The 23,744-nt window shown below is 38.8% G+C and overlaps 1 protein-coding gene and 1 long non-coding RNA gene across 2 annotated transcripts; one reads left to right on the forward strand and one right to left on the reverse strand.

Annotated features, from left to right (window-relative positions):
• Positions 1-628: 628 nt before the first annotated feature.
• On the reverse strand, positions 629-17,068 carry LOC129410952 (uncharacterized). Its single transcript, XR_008633071.1, has 3 exons — positions 16,853-17,068; positions 15,601-15,647; positions 629-697 (listed from the first exon to the last, which is right to left on the reverse strand). It is a non-coding gene; the product is annotated as an uncharacterized LOC129410952 (long non-coding RNA).
• Positions 17,069-17,282: 214 nt separating this feature from the next.
• On the forward strand, positions 17,283-23,115 carry nucks1a (nuclear casein kinase and cyclin-dependent kinase substrate 1a). The gene is made up of 8 exons (XM_020936879.2): positions 17,283-17,543; positions 18,569-18,618; positions 18,803-18,893; positions 20,008-20,054; positions 20,130-20,288; positions 21,038-21,187; positions 21,262-21,414; positions 21,909-23,115. The coding sequence occupies exons 1-8, from the start codon at positions 17,527-17,529 to the stop codon at positions 22,169-22,171; spliced, it is 930 nt and encodes a 309-aa protein (XP_020792538.1). The 5' UTR covers positions 17,283-17,526; the 3' UTR covers positions 22,172-23,115.
• Positions 23,116-23,744: the final 629 nt, after the last annotated feature.

A 23,744-nucleotide genomic window follows, 5' to 3' on the forward strand; every position in this document is an offset into this window, starting at 1 on the left:
TCACAGAACTGCATAGAGAGCATTGAGTCAGGGCATCCCATTGGCTTTGTCCTTGAGGTTGATGCGTGACCCTGCCCCTGAAAACATGTCAGATGGAGCAGTGTGTGAATGTGTGAGGGTCTGGGGTGGGACAGAAGGGTCCTGACAGGGTCAACAAGGAAAAGAGCACTGCACTGACATCTGCCAACCTCTGAAGTCCTCTTCTCACCAACTACACATTGTGATATTCATTCAATTGAAACTGGGTAAATTCTTAGCACTAGCTAGCACTAGTGCTAGCTAGTGTTTAAGGAGGGGGCGTGTCCAGGTCGGGGCATATTTTGCTGCAGGAGGCTGAAGTGGAACGGTACAGTACATATATGGTGATGGCATCTAAACAGGCAGTGATTTTAAATGCTGTAAATGCTGGCTGCATTTGTGTTCTGAACACTCTGCGTGTTCGTGTGCCCCTTTTACACACCTGATTTCATTTGCCTCTAATTACGCAACAGACCAGTATCTAGCTCATGCACTCCCCATACCACAGCAGACCCGCTGACCACTGTTCTACTCATGGTCACAGCCACTCTCACCTGTCCTGGCAGTCCGTTTCAGCATCTCTCACCTGAGGTACGAGTGTCCACCACTGCTACTGCTTACTGCTCACATTTTTATCTCACGCGTGTCCACTGCATTTGGTCCCACATAGGTGGATGGCCTGCGGATTATGGAATACATTTATTGTCATATAAATGTTTCTAATGTTACCTGTTTGCACACAGACATGGATTAAACCATTAACACATGAGGAAGGTGACAGCACGACCTGCATTTGCTCTGCACAAATGACTGATATGCACCATGAGTGCACAAAGCAGCATGCGCAGGTGTCTGTACAGAGCAGTGTTCATTTGCATTATACGTATCTTGAGCCGCTATACAAAGCTCTGCTGACCGCTGCTGCCAAGAGAGAAGCACATATGAGATGTGTGTTTGCTCCACTGTCACAGCCCTGAGCTGTCAGTAAATGTGCGCACTTATCCCTGTCAAAAGTCTGACCGCTCCATGGCTCCCTGCACAATTGTCTACGGTTCTGATGGTAGCCTGCCTACTGGCGACTAACTTTATAAACCAACCAAAGCGGCACAATGGGAATAATTTGGTCATAAAATTAAATGGAGCTGATGACAAAAAGGACACGAGAATGTGAAGAAATCTCACATCACAGCATTAGGACCACAGACAAGGTATGAAAGCACACTTTAGGACAGCGCTGTAAACAGCCGCATGTGAATGAGCAGCTTTTGCACAGATCCAGATCAAACCAGTGCAGTGCTAAGTTGATAAAGGAAGTGGGTGAAGGGCTGTGCTCTGCTGCGGGAGGGCATCTGAGTGGCATACGAACATACTGCACGACACACGAACATGTTATGAATGTTAAGCATTTATCATCCTAATATATTTCCAAATAAAAGAAGTCTTGAGCATGTTACATGTTGTTTCAGTGAACTAGTTTGATATTTATTTTTACGATTCTGGCAATTCACTGAACCTGCCACACCACACCCTCAGTCTGCTCCACTCTCCCCCTACCTCTTGTTTAGAGCTCCATGTCCCACACTTGCAATAGTGCTAAGATCAGGGGCAAGATCGAGTCCATTATGTGCTTTGAAATTTGTAATAATGGTTTAATTTGGGCATGCAGTATATAATGCTTTACAGGCAGTTCACAACACCTGAATGCAGTGTGCCATGCATTCTTATTAGGGCCCAACCGATATGGATTTTGTTGTGGCCGATATGAAACCGATAAAATGGGAGTTGGAGCTGCCGATAGCCGATATAATCTCCGGTATATTTAGTGATGTATAAAATGACTGTAAATCTTAAATTGTTTAAAAACTTAGATTTGGCTCTAGTGGATTTTAAATTGGGTTTATTTAGGCAACATTTATTGTTCTTCTGCCTCTTTACATCATATTTACAGACAGTAGGTTGGACTAAATGCATTTTTGCATCACATTCTAGCTACTAGTGGTAAATGGTCACATTTTTCTATAGCGCTTTTCCACCTTCAAGGCACTTTACAACAAGGAACCACTCACCCATTCACACACCAGTGTACGCAGACACTGTGGGCAAGGTGGGTTAAGTGTCTTGCCCAAGGACACAACGGCAGCATTCATCTGTGGGAGCTGGAATCACACCAGCCAACCTGCGGGTCAGTGGATCTGACCACTCAACCTGCGATGTTTTTATGTCGAGAGCTGGATTCAAACCACCAACCTGCAGATCAGTGGGCGAATGCTCTACCAACTGAGCTACTGCCGCCCCAGTGATGTGATGTGATAGTGATGGGTATTCCAGTTCTTTTTAGAGAACAGGCTCTTTTGGCTCGGCTCACTAAAAGCAGCTGGCTCTTTCAGCTCCTAAGCGATTCTTCCGATTGTTTTGTTGTAAGCAGAACTAAACCAGAACTGAACCAGGTCTAAACCAGGACTGAAAAAGGACTAAACCAGGACTAAAACAGATCTAAACCATGTGTAAAACAGGACTAAACAGAACTGAACCAGGACTGAGTGTCAGGACTCGGTCTCTATCTCTCTCCCTCTCTCGACCCCAAGATTAGTCCTGGTTTGTTTATTTTATGCTGAACTACAGCCAAACATGCACGTTTTTTTTCTATCCTATGCACACGCATATTTCTGAAAGTTTCATTTTCAGCCGCTGCCCACTGTCAAACTACCACGCGGTGTGAAGAGAAAAAAAGTGAGCGAAAGAGAAAACACGGCTCCCAATAAGGATCAGGCTCCCGTCGTTCGCTTCAAAGAGCCGACTCTAAGAGCCCATCACTACTAGCTAGTAAAGAAACTACTGCTGTTAGCCTTTAGCTGTAAATGCACCGCGGTAATTAATTATATGCATAAATGTGGATCATTCACACCTCTATCCAAAGCTCATTTACATATCAACGCAGGTCCAGTAACAAATATACGACCAATGTAATGAATTTACAATAGGCCAATACAAAACAGCCTGTTTATCTGTGGGAGCTACAGCAGCTAATCGCTAACCAAAACTAGCTTCAAAGTCGTCATATTTCCAACACTCAGCGCTCACACAGGCTCCTCCCACATCACAAGTCTGCACTAATAAAAGTCCTTTTAATCCAGACTCAAACTGATTGTCCATAAAATTGCGCACGGCTGCGGGTGTAAACAAACACGAATGACGTGACTCTGGAGGTGTGTTCAGGGACAGTACTTACACACACAGACAAATGACTCCGCAGATAAATACTGATGTGGAGCCACATATTAGGACATTTATCTGTCTGTAAATTGGATTAAATGAACAGAATGTAGAGTCTAAGCTTTATAACGAGATATAACATGCCCACGTGAAATATCGGCCCATATCAGCAAACATATCAGCTGATAGCCGATATGTCTCCAGGAGCCCATATCGGCTGATAATATCGGCCAACCGATAAATCGGCTGGGCTCTAATTCTTATACCAATGAACGTATAAGAATTTATTCGCAACTATCAAGGTAAGAAAGACGAAAACATAAAGGCTAACAACGACTAGCATTAGGGAACTACTTGTGAGCAAAACTAACATTATGGTCATGAATAAAACATAAGTGACTTGTTAACTCAGACTGATTCTACAATGAAAATTTAAAATCGATTTCATGATGTATAAATTAGCATAGACAGAGAGATTTGTGCAGTTTAAATGCTAGATATGTAATCTGTGAACATCTGTAGCAATAATTTAATTAATTAATTAATTAAATTCTAGAATCAGTCAGCGTTAACAAGTTATTTATTAGCGAATTACTTATTACTTATGTTTTATTCACGACCATAACATTAATTTTGCTTTGGAGTAGTTCACTAATGATAGCTATTGTTAGCCTTTATATTTTTGTCTTTCTTACCTTGATAGTTGTGGATAAATACTTCATGGACAGAGTATGTCCTTTGTGGACCTTGTTGGAACATTTTCACAGATATTTTGCCATAGAAAAGCATTAACATAAGTGACGTTTACCCTACATCACAGCACTTCCGGTCAATGTGAAAAAGTTTCAGTTGACGCAATTATCAAACATCAAAGGCTGTGTACTCTGCAGAGAGAACAAAATATGCACTCTCACTACATATCTACACATAGTTCAGAGGATTCTTGCATTAGTTTATCCGTTCATATTTAATTTTTCTCTCAAATATTAATTATCATAGAGTTGTTCACAATATGCACTTTGAACAAAATCCTATTTAAACATATAGTGCAAATGTAATCGCAAACGCAATATTTGTATTTTGTTTTTCCGAATTCGCACTGCATCAGATTTTTTCTTTGAAGAATATGATGAGGAAATCATTTTGCTAGCCAGGCAAACTGCTGGCATAGACTAACGGGGTAACGTTTCTCATTTATTTATGTTTTCCTCTGGACGTTTGCAGACCTGCAGACAAAAGGCTTCAGTCTTTTGGAACTTCTGCTATGATAGATTTTATAATACAGATTTTGAAATAAAGGTGATCCTGGCTGATTGGGCTGACTAGAATATCCCTCTTTCTCAACAGACAACATGCAAAGTATGTTACCTTTAATTTCTTAAATATTTATTCAATATTTAGCATATTTTTTGTTATTTGTATATGTCTTCTGCTTGGCTGCACTCAAGAATCCTAATGGCTGAAGAGGGGGCCACGGGTCAGTGACTCAAACCCAGTCTGCATACCTAAAGAGTACATTTATTTGTTTGTTTGTTGGTTTTGTTTTTGTTTTTTTACCAGAACTTCAATAGTAAGAATAGTCTCAAGAAAATTAAAGAAAGGGTGTTTAGTACACCACAAATACTTTAGTAGTAGTTTAGTAATAGTTTAATAGTAGAGCTATACCACATTTGACATCAAACTATGTACTCCACTCCATTAGTCAACTCACACTTGTACACAGACATACATAAAATTGGGACTAAACTGTAAAAAATTTAAGAAATAAACCTGTACTAAACCAGGACTAAACCAGGGGCTAGAACAGGACCAAAATAGGTCTACCATCCAGACAAGCTTATATTAAAAATAAGCAGAAAATGTAGTCTAACTGATTAATTGTTTTTAGCTTAATACAACATTTCAGTGCATATGATAAAGCTGACAAACACCACACACTTATTTAATCAAACACATTATTAAATTAGGCCTAAATGACCCTCATTTGTTTCAGCTGGAGTCCTTGTTGTGTCAGACTTGCTGTTGTGGGGGCTTTGAGATAGCTCTAGAACCATCATTAAGCTTGAGTTAAGACTCAGGCAGCAGGGCTAACCCTTCCCTTTAGTGAGATGATAATAGTCTTTATGGAAACAAGGGCAGATGGTGACTGCAAACACACATTAATGTCCTCTTCATTTTTAACCTTGACCTAGCTCTCGTGCTCCCATCACATAACGCACAGTTACACACAAATACACACAAATACACACATACACACACACACAGACAGTAAAAATATCTACTTTTTCGTAGAAGAGGTCATTTATAATTAGCTTCCCTACATGACACAGTCCGCCTCTGCCATAGACGACCTAAAACAAACTTACGGTGCATCCTCGACATGCAAAACCACAATCAGCATTCAAAGCAATCACGTAATCACATTTTAATAAAGCCTTTCCCACCGGGGGCCACTGGAGATGCATGTAAGCTGTGTACGAGATAAAAGAAGCAAATGGATAAAACAGACCATTCACTGTCCTTGTTAGAGCGGTAACATCCCATACTGAGGTTTGGATATTAAACATGTGCATGTCATCACCGTTCAGCCTAACACCTTTTATTTCATTTATTTATTTATTTATTTGAGACAGGGACAGCGCACAAGTCTTGCTTCTAAGAAGACTTTAAAGGTGCAGTGTGAAACTTTTCTGGTGGAGGGACCGTCAGATGCTTTTCTCTATGGAAATGTTATTGATTTGTCTGGAATGTTTCACAATATGGCAATAAACCTTTTTGTTCACAGAGACCAGACCATACCAAGGTACAGGTCAGATCTGTGGAGAGGCAACCCCACTCACAGTCAGAATGTCTGTTTTTCTAGGTATTTTTGAGCTATAAAAAACAATAATAATAATAATGTTATACTGTGGGCAGTATATCAAAGCAGAGGAATGACATATTCATAGAAACAATCAGGTGGCAGACTCTCCACCAGAAAAGTTACACAATGCACCTTTAATGTTTATATTGTTAATAACTTATCAATACAATGGATTGCTAACATCTCAGAGAAGCATGTAATAATAATAATCAATTAGATTTATATAGCACCTTTCAAGACACCCAAAGAACTTTACAGTGATTTATTCATTCACTACACACTCAGTGGTGATAAGCTATACTGTAGCCACAGCTGCCCTGGGATAAACCTATGAAAGCAAGGCTGCCAGTCTGCACCATCAGCCCCTCTGACCACCAACACACACCTCATTCATACTAGGCATACTAGGTGGGTGAAGTGTCTTGCCTATGGACACAATGACAGAACTCGTTCCAAGTGGGAATTGATCCTTGGACTGGCCAATATCTCAAAAAATAAAAACAAGTTATCCAGTGACATATTTGGTGCCCATATGCATGCCAACAAGGTAACCTGAAATGGATTCATATGTTTCCAGAATTTCTGCCTTTTTTGTGACTGAGCGTGAATAAGACTTTAGGCTAACCTTTAGACTAACCTTTAAAAAGGTTTAGTTGTGACTTTATTCATTAAACCAATATTTTCCTAGTGCCTCTTTTCAGTTTACCCCTCCTCTGGTCTGATTCACTGTTTACTGCTGCAGTGCACTTTTGACACGCACAAGCAGCAGTCTGGCTGTCAGAGCGTGACAGTTCTATAGCAGGGTGCCTATGTGAGACAGGCTGCAGTCACAGGACGCCTGGAGTTAGCTGCAGGCTAACGCTCTCCACTCTGCTGTTATGGCCCGCTCTGTTCCACATAAACTTTGGTTTTCCGTTCTGAGAGGAGTCCAGGCAGATACAAGCATGACTGTGATACTATTGGTTTCTAACATATATGCGTTTAAAAATAAATTTTTTGCTGTCCAGTTCTTTTTTGACATATTATTTTATGTTAGTCTTGACTAGAACACTGTTAATAAACTATGGGTCAAACTATGTAAAATATTCACTGCATTCATTCTCAACCTTTCTGCATTAAAGGTGCACTTTGAAGCTTTTGAGATGGAGGGTCCACCTCCAGCTTAATGTTGTTACTTTACATGGAATGTTGAACAGTATGCCATTAAATGTATCTACTTCCATGGAGACAAGTATGTGATGCCACAGGGGTAGTTACAGATCAGAGCTGAGCAGATTTCACACATTGGAGGCACATGCTGTTTATTCATGAAGTCTGCTCTCCACTCTGCTGTACTTTATACACTGAACGTGATATCTCAGAGCAAATTTTCAATCAAAACGAATCATTGTCTCATATACAGCAAAGTTTTCACTTTCAAATAGGACGTTCAGATTGTGTGGTCAGGTCAGATGAGGGTGCCCTCATGTGGCCACTACTGGGCACTGCATCAAAGGTGCCCTACAGTATGTTGCACAACCCACGAAAGGTGACTTAAGATATTTTTTAAAGATAAAATTACAAAGTCCCTCCTTTTGGCCCACTCTACAGACAATAGGTTCTATTATTTGTCAGGCGTAACTGTAGTTTTATCATGCAAATAATTTGTTTGAAAGAAAAGTTACACGTTTTATTCAGCAACCATAAATTATAGATGGTTGGATGTTTTGTTTAGCTTGTGTTAAAAAGAGATGCAAAGTGTTTTCCTTAGGAATGAGACCAGGTCAGTAAACTTTGCAGAGAGAGAGAGAGGGAGTCAGAACAGTTAAAAGTTTATTTAAAATAAATAAATAAAAACAATAGGTATAAAATGTTGTGCTTTAACTGATGTGGCAGCTCTCTGGTACAGCTCACAAGGTGTTGAATCCATCGTCAATCAGTGCACATCATTTTATTCATTGTCTGTGTGTAGCTTAATTAGAATTCAGTTTGAAGTATTCTGTATGTTAGCGCTATCTACTCATTTGTAAGCTTATTAAACTATCTCAGATGTATTAATATTTTAATGCAAGTGTATTGAACTATGGCCACCTTAACTACAGATAAACAGAGTCAGTAAAATGCATCCAAATGCCTTGTCTAAGCGGAGCCCTAAACTTGTGTGCTGCTGATGTGAGTGGGTTGCCGTGGCAGCAGCTCAGTGCTCCTTATAGCTACAGGATTATCTATGTGTGTCACAGAGACAGGCTGTCCTCTGTTTCACCCCAAAATACAGAAATACTCATCCGACACCCCCACCACTACCCCCACCTCCACGCGGCTTTGATCCGCCCCTGCAGTCGCTGAGCTGGAGGAGCGGGAGAGTGAGAGAGGGTGACAGCTTCTCAACAAGTGTGGAGGATCCTGATGTGTCTTTATACACAAACAGATACACAGTCAGGTGGCTCTCCTTGGCCTTTTTGCACTTTCCACATAAATCTTACAACAAACTTTAGGTATTTGATAAATGATTTTACAATTTAAAACTATAATAGTCCAAGATAAGTAAAAGTGAAAATATTTTTGAAGCTATTTGACAGACAAAACATAAAATATACAGTAGAAGTTACCTGATGATATATGATGTGCGTATGTTTCTGTCACTGTTTGAGAGAATATTTCTAGGTTTCTAGACATATACTTTATAGATTTACTTTTTTGGAATTGTAAAGGTTTATTTATGTGATTTACAACTCTAAAAATGATTGTTGATAAGATTATCCCAAATGCTTTGTTAGTTGATATCAAAATCATATACTATTTACATTGTTTTTTATGTTGCTAAGAAAACATGTGTGTCAGCATATGTCAGCTTTGTCTATCATGTGACTTGTTATTAATTTAGGGATTAAATGAATTGTTAAAATTTAAATTTATTATTATTATTAAATATACATATAAGTAACAAATAACCATGATAGGTCTGTAGGAATCACCGATGATGAAAACAAGTGTGTGCAGATGACAATGAGAAAACTCCCAAAGGAAAACACAGAAAACACATCTTATGATTAGCAAGAATAATTACAACTGTGCAGTTTTAGTCATTTTAAAATTATTTGTACACTTTTTGAAGAATGAGGAGGTTCTTCATTTTCTGTCTGTTAGTGAAAGCAGAGGTCAGAAACGCATACGAGCACAAAAGTCAATTTGTGCATAAATAAGGCCAAAGAAAATCAAGCATATGGACCTATTTTTGTATTTCACTGTATTTTGGAATTTATCAAACAAGAAGGGTTGATTACATTGGCGGAGCATTTACTTAAATAATAAAAAATATTAATAAAACTGCAAGTGTGCACGACTTCTGTCTTGAGCATAAAGATGAACAAAATCTCTGCCTTTAAATACGGCATTAAGACTGTGAATAATGCTCGGGCTGCTGCACGTTATATTCATTTGAGGAGTTTTAAAGGATTCACATGATTCTAAATCACATACACTGTCACTTGTTTCATCACTTACCCACCCACCCTCTCTTTCTATATCTTCTATAGTCCCTGCCAACAATCAGCATGAAAGGTGCCGGATTAGCACTGTGGCATATATGCATTGCACTGTGTTGTATGTGTGAGCGTGGATAATTGTTGAGTTCATGGCTGACAGAAGCAGATACTTGTTTGTTCACTTTGTTGTGTTGTGTGTTGAGGTGTGTGTGTTTTTTTTTTTTTTCAGGGACAAGAGTTCACTCACAACTGAATGTGACTGCCAGGGCTCCTGATAAGACAAGTTGGGAGCAGAGGTGTGGCATGGCTTAATGTGAGTGTGTCAATGTAATTAGGGCTCGGAGATGTGGCAATAAAAATCTACTATACTATTTTGGTAAAATCATCACTGATTGTGATTCAGTGCAAAAGCTTACAGAGCCTGTACCCACATTATCCCCATATATTTGAGAAAAAATCCGTGCTAATTATTGCAGACTTTACCGTGTTGGTAAACTCTGCTCTCGTTTCTAAAAGATCTGACAAGTATATATTCTATATTCTGTATATCTTATACAGTCATCACAGGGAATAATTAGGATGATCAGAATGCATAAAGTTTTTTTTTCTTCAGATAAATATGTTCTGCGTTTCATATTTTTGAGACACACTTTTTTGAGACCGGTTGACCCATACTTAGTCAACCGAGCTGGTAAGACTTTGTGTTTATGAATCGTGGAAAAAATATTGAAAAGTTCTGGTAAAATTATAAAATTGTCCACCCCGAATTGTAATTTAGTAGATGTTGGCATACATCTGTAAAAATTCCATATTTAGAGAGAATCTGACTTTTGTTGTTAAAGCCCCTTTACAGATTTTCAAATCAATAACAATGGGAGGTAGATGAGTTTGAACTATTATTGCCAGAGCCAGAAATAGTTTCTCTCGCTTGCTCTCACAAATACTCCTATACTCCTCATAGCTATATTAATTTGACTTGACCTCCACCAGTGCCAAAATACATTTTATTGTGTTTTTGTAAATGACAAAATCTACAAGTACTGTGATTATTTTACCTCACCATATTGAAAAGTACAAAAATCACATTCATGATGTTAATATAGGCTAGTTTGTCTAAAACACATATATGTCACTATATCACATCCTATACTACAAATTTCAACAAATAAATGGATGTCAGGTTTGTAGCGTCAGTTCATAAGTTTATTATCTATCTAATTATCTATCACCAATCTATTAATGGTTCTCCAATACAGTTAGTCAATAGAGTCACTTTTCAGGTCAAGAAAAGAGCATGAACACAATATAATATCATTTTTGCTATTAACAATTTTTTCCTCTCAAGCTAAACCATCTGTACGCACAGAGCCCCAAAAACAGCGGAACGAACTTGGCGTGCTCAGCATTGTAGGTGTCCTGTGGATGAACCCTTGCTACTGAGATTCACACTAAACCAGGGGGAGCCTAATCAAATACTGCAATTCCCCACAGTTACCCCAGCACCCCCCTACCCCCACCTTGCTCTACACCCATACACATATATCCACCCAGACCAAACGTGAATATGGTGTGCTAGCTGAATACTAATGCTACACCTATTTACATTTCAAGCCGCACCACTGTCAGCACATCTCATTTCGGGAGGAGAGCGGGGAATTGTCAAGAACACACAGAATCACTCGTAGTTTTATGCCAACCTTTCAACCCATGACACACAGTTAGGATCTCAAGAAAAAACTGTTAATGAAACGCCAGTTAAAAGTGGGGACTGCATTTCATCTTTCATTTTGTTTACAAGTCCCTGTTCACAGCATTTCTCTCCAATGAAAACAATTTTTTTTTTCATTCTGTTGATTTTGTTTGGAGCCCACAGTTAGCAGTAAGGAGCGGCAGAATGGACATACAGCTTTGTCACTTGAAGAAGTGCAAAACCAATACTAGGCAGCCATAAGGCAAGTACTTGATGCTTACTTAACAAGTAGGTGTCTCTCAAGGCTCGACTTGATGTTAGGAATTAGGCCTTGCAATTACCTAGAAGAAGTGAGAAAGACAAATAAAGTCATCTTCACAAACAATAAGATGTGAAAAAAATAATGGGTTGGTAGACATGTTGTGGTAAAAGTAAAGAAGTGAGTTGACATTTTATGCAATATCAGACATGTAAGGGCAGCATGGTGGCGCAGCAGTTATCACTTCAGCCTCACACAAAGAAGGATGGATTAATCTGGACAGCTTAGAGTTTTTCTGTGTGGAGTTTACATGTTTGTTTCTTTAATTGTCAAGGAAGAAGATTTGTTATGGGGAAAGCCCCATAGCTGCCACAGTAAATAAATAATAATTTATAATAATTATTTCATATATTTAAATTATAGCTAAAGACAGTACATCAGCAGTCAGCAGAACACTCAAACTTCTGTTTAAAATAGGACAAATATATTTGTGATTATGTAAAATATGTCATAAATGTATGTAATAAATGCAACTTAATGTATTTTAAATGATAAGAAGCACTAACATCAAAATGCAAAACATTCACATTTACATCATGCAGTGCCATGTTTACCAAAAATCACTGTGTCAGATGGTGTTTTATGGGATGCATCGTATGGATCTATAATAAGGGGAAAAAAAAAAAAAGAGAGAGAGAGAGAGAGAAAGGAATATGTAACATGCAAATAACAAAATATTTCTCAGGGACTGAAGTGCTCATAACTTTTTGGATGCTTGTTTCATCTCATTACAAATTCTGCTTGAGTTTAGCTTAGGTTTTAGATTTTTTCTGTACAGAAGCAGCCTAAAATAGTTTTTATATGAGACTATCAGTGCAAAATGCTGTGATTACAGGAAAATGTATGGGATTTGAGCTTAAATGTTTGAGGGACTGCTGTGCCCCCACCACATTTAAGCAGCACACTGCAAGACTGTTTGTGGCCACATTAGGTCCTTATTTTACGTAAATCACCAGGTTGAGGGTTGCAGTATTGCCTTCTATCATACATCACTTAACATATTTCGCTCCATAACATGCACAGGTTTATTTCAATTCCAGTCTCAAATAGCCCGAATAAGGTTAATGAATATATATTGTTAATAGTAACGTCATTGTGAACATTTTTGGGAAATGGTAAGGTTAAAACATAAAAAAACAATCAACTTAAAAGTGTTAGTTTTTTCCTTTTAGAGGCCATAAAGAATAACTGAATTCTAAATTCAGATTTTTGCATTTATGAAATTACTACTAACCAGTTAAGCCCATTTCAAAAAAGAAGGAAAAAAACAACAACAGGTGAGCGTTTTAAGTTTTTATATGAGACTATCAGTGCAAAAGCAGCCTAAAAATTCTGTGATTACAGGAAAATGTATGTGATTTGAGCTTAAAGGTTTGAGGGACTGCTGTGAGCCCACCTCAGATTGACATTTAAGTGGCACACCGCAGGGCTGTTTGTGGCCGCATTAGGCTCTTATTTTACATAAATCACCAGGTTGAGGGTTGCAGTACTGCCTTCTATCTTTTCCTCACACGCAGTATTTGTTGCTCTACTTATCTAGTGCGTCGCCCCCAGCTACTCATCTGAAAACACCGCTCAGAAAAGGAAAGGAATGAACGTCCAAAGTGGAGGAGGTTGATATGTAAGAACAATCATTGCTCCAGGAGGCAGAGATAAGCCTTTTGAATAGAGAGCATCATTTCTGAAAGTTCTTAACCCCAGCGCCTTTTTTCTCTGTGCGTTTGACAATTCACAACATCAGTGGGATTTTGGCACAAAGAGTTTGCAAAGAGAGTGTCACCGCCAGGTCAGGAGACATCTGAATCCCCCTTCACACTACTGCAGTGCAGACTCAGTAAAACATGCACCCACCTCCACGTGAATACTTATAATCTTCAGCAAAGCTCCACATTTGGTCCTGCAGTGCCATCCTCAGGACACACTGGGAATGACAGTGTTGTAAGCAGAATTCCAATATTAAGCACTTTGGTAATCAGCCAAAACCAAACACTTTGAAGGGACTGCCTAGTGATCTTGTTCTGTACATATCCAATGCATTGTCATGTCATAATATTAGGGGAATGTGAGATAGCATCAACAAATAACTACTACTACTACTACTACTACTACTACTAATAATAATAATAATAATAATAATAATAATAATAATAATAATAATATTAACACTGGACAGGGGTTGAAGATTACTATTTAAAAGTTCCTATGAATCTCATGAACCCCATCGTAGTAGGCAGACACATGTCAATCTGTTTAAATTACAAATCAAGTCATAGTAATTGGTTGTAAGTCTAAAAATGTCTAAAAACATTTAAAACTAAATTTGATTTACATTTAATTATTTACAAATATTCAATTTAAACAGGGTCCATTGAGTTGAAGTTCAAAACTGCTGGCCCTTCTACTGTCTGCAAACCTGCCAAAGTTAACATATGCATTTACTTACTATGCCAAGCTTTATAGATCAGACTATAAAAGAGGCACTATAACATCAAAATTTGCCAATAGGACTTCCAGACTCCAGAAGAGCTTCTACCTTGAATGTTCTCAACCCTTTCCAATCACAAACACAAAACATAAAAAACAAGGCAACCAAAATGATAAAGTAGCCTTTTGTCTAATGTTTAGTTTATTTTAGGTCATAAAATATACTACTTTGGTATCTATTGTACCACTGCATTTGGTATAATGTGCTGTACGTTTAACACTAGACATTTTCTCCATATCATCTGGGAACCCAGTGAAATCATAAAAACTATAGGGTTAGACTACTCATTTCACTAAAAGATAGTTACCGTCTTGCTTGGGATCCTGGGAATATACACTTCTGTAATACTTTACAAAGATATGAGTCTGGTCCCAGTCAGTCTCCCTGTTTTTAGATGGGTGTGATTGACAAGTGGATTAGCCAATCAAGAGCACACATTGTCCATCCATATCAGAACAAATATTGCTGCTTACAGGGAAAAATGAGGGAGTTGTGCAAAATCAATGAACAATGCACTAAAACCACAGTGCAAAACCAACACGTTCAAAAAGTCCCTCATCCCAAATGCAATTAATTTTCTAAATACTTATTTCTAACACTTTGCTGTACATCTGTTATGTTTGTTGTGTATGCCTGTTTTGTGTTAATGCTGTTGCAGACAAATTGCCCCACATGGATAATAAAGAGGCTTTGAAACTTGAAACTTTGTTAATCTGAGGTAAGAGAAATGTAATTTTGTTTGTAAATGACAGATGACCAATGAGTTCCTTTGTTTCACATGCATCACTGAAAAAAATTAATCTGATTTGGTTCAAGGCCTGAGGAGGTATGGGTCAAACCGATCGTTATAAAAAATGCAGACAGGTATCATTCTGGATTTGACTGAAATTTTGCCATCATTAGATTTGAGAGTTTCAATCATTTCCTATATTAGACCATTTTGCTGATGTTTATAATTTTACTTTGTTGGGCATGGGCTGCAGATGTGACATCAGAAGTGGCAGTGAAGCTAACTGGTGGCACTGTTCTTTCAGAAGCTTTGTTAATCAAGTTGCTTTACGTTCAATTTCTCATAGATTCCCATAAATAACAAGATTACAAAAGACTATTTATATTTTTATGGTTCAAGTTTCAAGGAGAAAATTATAGGTTATATTAGGACCTACCCCATTGCTGACACACCTCAATAATGCTTAAGCAATTAAGCAATTAAGCAATAAAGCTTAATGGATTCCCTTCCAAAAACAGGAAGGGCTGTTGCTGAGTGTTTCGGTGTATTTTTATAATGAAGGGAGAAATCAATTCTAAAATGTTCAGAGCCCAACCATATTCTTTCATGGTTGTATGGTTCCCTCTAGTGGTATTAAGAAATTGCTTAACATTAAATTTCTGGCCATTACCAAGGGTTATTGCTGCAACTTGGATTTAAGAGATGTTTTGTCTGAACTCAAAAAGGTGCTTTCATGTTAGAAATTATGCACTTTATATTCAGTCAAATGTTTCCAAAACCAGTTAACTTGAAGACCTTAAGGCCATTGGATTCTGTACCTTCCTGAAATATGTCCAGCGCTGTAGTCTGAAGATCTCCTGAATACCTGAATACAGAATACATGAACATCAGCAACTGCAGCTCAAGAAAGGTGAGCGTCACTGCCTGGGTTACCATAGCAACATACCTGCTGCTTTTCACAAAAGTCCTGAACACAGGGACAAGACACTTGTATCTTAACATTGCATACCCTCAATGCTAAGTGACTGTATGCTAACTTTTAAGGAAAGTAGGGCTGCAATGATTTATCATAATAATCGTGACTAATCAACTATTAAAATACTCACAACTGTATTTTGATATCTGCTGTTGTTATCTGGATAGCAGTAAAACTTTAAACTTTTTATTTTAAACTATGACCCCAGACTAGAGCTACTTTACTGAAAAAATGTGGTGTCCTGCCTTCTGAGTTCAAATAAACATATGCATATCGATTCTGGCAATGTCAAGTCATATCGCCATCTCCATAAATATTTTTTTTCTGATCATGATTACTCACATCAGATTTTTCAGTTTGCATGTCATATAAATAATGCTATTCAGGTCAAGAAATTAGATAATAACAATCGATTTTGGTGTGCATGTAAACAGCCAGTGTTGAGGATGTTGAGGAGTAATTAATCACACATAGTTAGTGACTTGTTAAAAATGTAATATAGGCCTATTGCATTATTTAGCAACTGCCTCAAGAATGAAAGTTGCATTACTTGGGGATTATTTTATTTGTAATAATATAATAGAAATTAATTTAATAAGTGTTTTTATGTTTTATTGAAGAATTAAATGCTGCTTAGCTTACACCTAACAGCAGAAAACAGCATAAGTCATGTCTGAAGGTTTTTCACTAGGCTATTTATTTGAGGTGTCAAGACATGTGCCTGGAGAGGAATGTTGCCCTCCCAAGCACTGATGTTGGTGTTGAAAGTAACTGAGTATTTTAATATTTTTATTTAATTAGACCTACCAATATTTTTACAGTAATCTGATACACTGTTCCTTAAACATAATAACACCATACTCCCTTGTCTGAATGCTGGAGAGAGGCTACATTGCTCATGAACTACTAAACAGAAATTATGAAGGGTTAATCTGTGGAATTTGAGCTGGATGATTAATTTGAATTTGGTTATTTGAATCAATGCTAAACTGCCTGATGCCTTAAATTTTGGACAACAAAAAGCCAATAGATTGATCCGCCTCAGCCTACGTTTTTGCTAATTGCATGTTTATCACTGATCTTACTAGGCTTACCTCACAGTCTGCCTGCTACCTGCATCTGCTGCAGTACTCTGCCAGGTGAAACAGCATGCTTGTTAGCCAAACCGCTTATACCTCGTCTTCAGTATGACATTATTTTATGAAATATACACATGTGTATGTGCTTTTGCCTTCCCTACAATTGCAGTGTTGCGTTCTGATCACGGGGGAGTCCTTTGAATGAATGTTCGCATCCAACCTGAGGGCCTCTTTTTGTTTTCTTAACAGCTATGTTTCAACCGAGCCTGCTAATGGAGGAGGAGGATGATATGATGAAAAATGTTTTGACGAGCACAAGTGTTTTCCAATCAGGCTCATTTCCGTCGTTCAAACCAGCGAATAGGATCCGTGCAGCGACACGGTTCTCCTCTCATGGCTCAGCAGGGGGCGGAGTTTCCGTGCAGGGATCCACCCTCCTCAAGGCCGCGGGGTTTGGTTGCACGCAGGCTGCAGTTTCAGTTTGTTTTATTCACCATTTTGAGTAGCTGAAGGTAAAAAATAAGAAAAATTGGAGAGCAAGTCGCTGTTTTGTTTTCAGCCGCAAGCCCGGACGCTGGAGTAGGACGTCGCCCTCACTCCCCTCGGTGTTTTGCAGAACGGAAATTTATTTGCTTTCTCGTGCTTTTTCTTCTTTCTTACATCCCCAACCTCTACAGTATTCCTGCAAAATGTCAAGACCAGTGAGGTAGGTGTGCTAAACGCGTGCTCCACCGTGCCCGACTAAACAGCGACACAGTGCTGGTAGCCTCATGCTCTGCGTGCACGACTCGATCGTGCTTAAATTGAACCCAGTGAGCGTGTTTATTTCATGAAAAAATAATGCAAGTGTGTGCATGAGCCCTGTCTGATAGCTATTTCTCTAACATGGATCCCAGGCAGCGGTGTGGACTGTTCGCCATGTCTCATGCCCGCCGCTACTCCGTGCCTTCTGTTTTCTCTCCAACGTGAGCTGTTATGTAGGCCAAGCGGAAAATTAGTTGGTGTGAATTTACCCAGCTGCTTTATGTGGCTCGCTAACAGTTCCCTTCACTATGTTTCCCTCTCGCTGAGAATGAGAATATGGCTACCCATTCATCCAGCTCAAAATGCTAATGCTCCAGCCAAAAAAAAGACGAGGAGGTGGCGGTCGGCCCTGGCGTTTGATCTTGTTGCCGCGCAGACTGAGCATGGCAGACTTGTAGCTTATATTACGCTGGTTTGAATGCTTTTGAACGTGTATTTGGGCAAAGCACATCTTAGTAAACGTAGTGTAGTTTGAAAACGCTCCAGCGGGTAACTGGGGCGAGCGGGTGTAGATTTTCACTGCTGGTAATAAATTAGCGTTAGCGGTTGATGTCAGAGGAAGGCGGAGAGCCACGCTAGTGACCACACCCCCCTCGAAAAGCCCCGCTGTGATTCGTACGGGAGGCGTCTGCTGCCTGTAGATACAAATATTAGACAAACTACAGTCTGTGTCCAAATTAATAAGCAAACTTACATGTGGCCATTCAACACGCCTGAGCATCACATGGATACTCAAAATGCTCATGATACTCAAAAGTTGGTCAATAAAGAGCAGTGTTTCTTCTGTAACTTATGTTAGGATGTAACCTTTATTTACTAACTAACATTACTTAAAGGGTTGTGTAACTACATGCTTTTTTCACTAGGGTTGTATGTTCTTTTTTTTGTACTTGCAATATCTAAAAATAAATGTTTTTGTTGTTGCAGGAACAGAAAAGTGGTGAACTACTCACAATTCAATGAGTCTGACGGTGAAGGTAAGGGTCAGGAGATGTGCCATATGTGACAATAAATGTATAAATAAATATAAAAAGGGTAATTAGTATAGTCTTTGTAATTCTGTTTTGTGTGGTTTTAATGCTTTTAACTCAATTTATTTTAGGGGAGACTCCTCAGTCTTTTTGATGAATTGTGTCTATTGAACTGTGTCTATTTCCATAGATGAGGAATATGGCGGTGACAAGCCTAAGAAGGTGCGCTCAGCCCCACGGGAGCCCAAGCACAAGCGCTCAAAGAACTCACAGGAAGAAAGGTGAGACATGAACTCTGATGCACAACACGGGAATGCGACAGTGATTACAAATTAGGGATGTGCAACAAAAATATATAAGTTAAATATATATATATATATATATTATATAATAATATTTTCTTGGGGTGTTTCAATCACATTGTTATTCATGTACAGTTTAGATTTTTTTTTTGCCTTCAAATAAAAAAAAATCCAGGTAAGGTCATTGGCTTCTTCTGAAAGCTGCCACTCACTCAGACCCTTACAGAGCCTAACCAATAGGAGGAGTGGGGGAGGAAGAAGTGTCTGAACAGAGCTCTATTAAGAGACATTGTGATATTGCAATATGACGATATAACCGGAAAAGCAGATTGTCACTGGAAGGAGTTCACAATTCTATTTTTATCGCAATTATCGCCAGCGATCCGGCCACATTACACAACTGAATTTAGAACAATGGAAAGGTTTTTGCTGTTCTGTATTTGTTGTGTAATCAAGGACAAATGATGTGGTAGAACATCCTTTACATTCAGACTGTTGAAAATTGTAGAATATGAGTAAAAATCTGAAAATTAAATGCTGAATTTTCTAAATGTTATTATGGAACTGCAGTGGCAAGGTTTGTTATTGGCATACAAATGCTAAACATTCATCAGCAATTAACAAGAAACAGCCAGGAGTATTTTAGACATTGTAATGAAGCGGACTCGCAAATTTTAGACCTGTGTCACAAATAATGGTCTCTATGCTGCTGTTATAAAAACTATTTTATCTTCTTTTAACTCTATTTCCACAGAATCATGCAGGTGATCACATTATGATGATTGCCACCCCCAGAAAGTTACATGCTAATTGTACCCTTATAGAGGAACTTAGTAGTTGCTTATATATTTTTTAGCCACAATATAGCAACAGCTAAGTTAGCAGCATTTATTAGTTATCAAGTTATGCTAAATTATTTGAATGAGTGTCTTTTTGCCTACACCCTCTTCCATTCTTTTTGGCCACCATGTGAATTGGGTCACAGGTGATCTGCCCGGTTTATGGGCAGTTCAGATTTAAATAAAGTGTGCATGTTATTCACCAGTGCTGTAGTAATTCTGCAGGAGAGTCTAATCTGAATTCTAATTACCAGTGAGGATTCTGACGATAAGCTTTCCAAAGACAAAAATGATTCTGCCGGTAAGTATGACAACTAGCGATCTAGTTTGCTAACAAACCTGTTGGCACAGTTTAATAAATCTGGCTATATTACAGAGGATTTTGGCAGCGAGGAGGAAGATAACGACTTTGGAGAGGAAGAGGAGGATGAGGATGGAGGAAGTGACTATGAAGAAAAAAAAGGGAAAAAGGGGAAGAAACCAAAACCGGAGAAAGTCAGCAAGAGGACCCCTAAGAGGAAACGAGCCGCCGCAGGTAATCTACTTTTTGCACTATAATTGCCGAATTATGTACCATACACATAATGTCAGAAACATAGCTTTCTTCTGCATGATAAATATTGGTACCTGTTATCTCTAAAAAGGTTAACATGTTCTAAGTGTATGTAAATGAATACGATCTTTGTGACCATCATTATCATGGACTTTGCTTGTTCTTCATGTGGATGTTCTTCAGCTACTACAGTTTCAACCATCAAAAACATGCACAATAGTTCTTTAGCTAGGGTTGCTCAGGACACCCTAACTGAAGATCTGTGATCTTTTTTATAAAGGATTGTGTAAGAATTTTGCAAATTCACATTCCTAGTGGCCATGGTATCAGCGTACACCATATACAATTCTGTCTTATAAACTTAAATGTTTGTTGTGTAACTTGTCTGTAGGAGTGTCAGTCAAATACTTTTCTCCATGGAGATGGTATTTTTGTCTGAAATAATTCACAGTATGGTACGTTTGTACCTTTATGTGGACCAGACCAAGTTACAGGTCAGATCTGTGGACAGGCAACCCTGCTCATTGTCAAAATGCCTGTTTTTCTAGTATTAAAACCATTCCGGAGAAACGATGGCATCCATAGAAACAAGCCAGTGACCCCCAGAGAAAAAGTGTGCTGCATCTTTAAAGTTTCATCTATTAAGTTGGGGCAGCTAGAATGAGGCCAGATATTGGTATTGCGAGGTTTTATGTAGCTGTTAATGTTATGTGTGATCTGTGTGTACTCAGATGACAGTGACGATGACCGGGATGTGAGTCGAAAGCGTACAGTGCGCCAGGCCGCCTCCAAGGCAGTGTCAAAACAGAGGGAGATCCTCCTGGGAGATGGCGGCAGTGAGGACGAGGAGCATGAAGAACAAGAGGAATCTTATCTGGACCGTGAGTACCAGCATAAAGAGAATGACCCACTGTCTACAGTTTATTGTTAAACTCACAAGTGCTTTGTGATGCAGAGGATGAGTCGGGCAGTGATGAAGACTTTATGGTGGAGGATGATGATGACAGCGACTATGGTCACTCAAAAAAGAAGGGCAAGAAGGTCATTCGACAGGGACGGACAAACAGAAAGGAAAAGAAATCCCCCAAACCCAGGCTAAAGGCAACAGGTAAGGATTTTCACCACTGAGAACCAGAAACCAGATGGAATATGCAGTTTGAATTGAGCCCATTCTGTTATTTTCACCAATACTCATTTATGAATTTAAATCGAATAACAAGCCTAAAAACTGTACTTACCTAGTGATCTTTTAGGCTGCAGCACATATCATTGTCATGAGCTTGATTCCCAACTTCAGCAATTTATCCCCACTCTTCATCCCCACTCTTCATCCCCACTCTTCATCCCCACTCTTCATCCCCATTTCTCACACAATCTGCCCTCAGTGGTATATTGATGCCACCCAGAAAAGATAGGCGTCCACTGTAACCAGTTATTTCACATAGTCACATTTGGGAAAACAATGTCTGGACACATAAACTGTTTTCCATAAGCTTCTTATTTTATCAGATTATGGATATTGAATGTAGTTTTTAATGTAGTTACCTTGACATGACTCAATGTAAACATGATTTTTTATTTTATTTTTTTCCCCCCACACAGTGACCCCGAGTCCAGCTAAAGGCAAGGGAAAGGGTCGTCCAAGCACCAAGGCTCTAGAGAAGAGCTCGCCCAAAGAGGAGGAAGAGGAGGAGCCTGAAAGCCCAGTGGAGGAGGAGGAGGAAGAAGCAGAGAAGAAGGAAAGCTCCCCTGCTCCCAAGAAGACGAAGGAGACCACTGGAGGAGAGGAGGAGGAGGAAGAGGAAGGGGAGGGAGAGGAGGAGGAGGATGGCTCAGAGGAGGAGGCACCCTCTGGAGAAGACTAGAACATGCGTCTTCTCCACTTTCTCTTCTGTTGCTCTGCATTTAGAGTTTTATTTTGTTTTTGTTTGTTTTGTTTTTTTTTCTTCTGCTGGTGGCCTGGCGCAATGGTTTGGACTTCTTACTTTTTTGTTTGTCAGCTTGTTGTCAGTGCACCACAGTTGCCCAGCCAGGGATCATTCAGGATCCTTCAGAAACGTGCTCATACCCTGAGGTGAGGAGACACTACATTTAAATTTTTCCCCCAAGTCTAATAAGTGAGCATCCGTCCTGTTATTTCATCTAATCAAGTTTTTACTTGTTAAACTGGTTATTTGTGATTAGCGAAGCCCACAGCACTGCATGCTATTTTTCTATTTCTGTTTTTAACTTAACATCACGTTTTAACAGAAAAACTTATCTTTCAAACTATTTGAGTTTGTGTTTTTGCCCTCCTTTTAAATAATCATCATGTGTGTTCTTGTTCCATGGGTGTACCACATACGAAATGTTTCAAGATGTATTCTATTGGGAAGGTGTGTTCATACTTAAACAACTAACCTTCACTCGTTTATGTGCTTCTTTAAAACTTATGTAGCTGCTCTTTGTAAAACGGTTCAAGTTTTGGCCTTTTGAACTAACGTAAGCTTATACTGGGCTTTTAAACGATGTATCAGGCTACTGTAATCACCCTTCATCTCATGTGGCATCTTAGCAATCAACTCGTTGTGCCAGGTGACCCTTTTTTTTCTTTTTTTTTTTTTTCCTTTCTTTTTTTTTTCTTTTTACCTATTTTGGTAAGTGCAAGTAAGAGATGTGACTTTCTTTTATTTTATTTTTTGTTTTTTTTAGTCCAAAATGATTGTCATTTTCTCCTGTTCATTGTTCTAATTCTCTATTCAGATTTTTTTTGTAATGTTTGTTTTTTAAGAAAAGAAATAAAATGTATCTTGATTTTAAAGAAAAAGAAGACCCTATCCAATCTTTTCCAATGACCTTTGCGTGGAGGGGACTGGGCCCCTCTACTTTCCTCTCTCTGTACAATACTATTCTCTTGCCCATGTCCAGTAATTCCATTTAGGCATAGTTCACACAATTCAATAGTAGAGTAGGGTTTGACGGCCATCTTCTTTCAACCCAAAAGCCAGCTATAGGCATTTTTCTAATCATGACTTGAATAATTTTGCTTTTGTAGTGGCTCTGCTATTGTGTGTGGAGGCCTAAAGAATGTCACATGTCCTGTTTCTGGTCATAATTAACCTAAACAAATCACTTTAAAACTCCTGAAGCCATAAAAGGATCTCAAAACTAGTGATTTGGAGACCAGGTCTCTATGTGATGTCTGATGTCAAAGCAAAAAAACATACTTGGATATTGTGATCTTGGGCAAAGTAATTTGAAAGAATGTTCATAGCCTCTGCAGTCCCAAGATTCAATACTGTAGATGCAACTGACTGGGTCATGTACAGAACAAACATGAGGCAACTCCTTGGTTCACAAGCACATTTGATTGTTTTCTGCCTCTTGTTGGTACCAGCCAATTTAGTATCAAAATTTTATGGTCTGGAAATTCACAACCAAGTACTTATATTTTTGTCT

This window comes from Boleophthalmus pectinirostris, unplaced genomic scaffold (genome assembly GCF_026225935.1).
Source record: "Boleophthalmus pectinirostris isolate CB_2022bp ecotype Guang Dong unplaced genomic scaffold, ASM2622593v1 HiC_scaffold_3, whole genome shotgun sequence".
NCBI classification, from domain to species: domain Eukaryota; kingdom Metazoa; phylum Chordata; class Actinopteri; order Gobiiformes; family Gobiidae; genus Boleophthalmus; species Boleophthalmus pectinirostris.

Excerpts from the sequence above, each read along its gene's own strand:
- nucks1a (XM_020936879.2), top strand. Across the intron at positions 18,894-20,007 it reads AAGAACTCACAGGAAGAAAG|TGAGGATTCTGACGATAAGC; the intron begins GTGAGACATGAA and ends TCTAATTACCAG. Across the intron at positions 21,415-21,908 it reads ACCCAGGCTAAAGGCAACAG|TGACCCCGAGTCCAGCTAAA; the intron begins GTAAGGATTTTC and ends CCCCCCACACAG.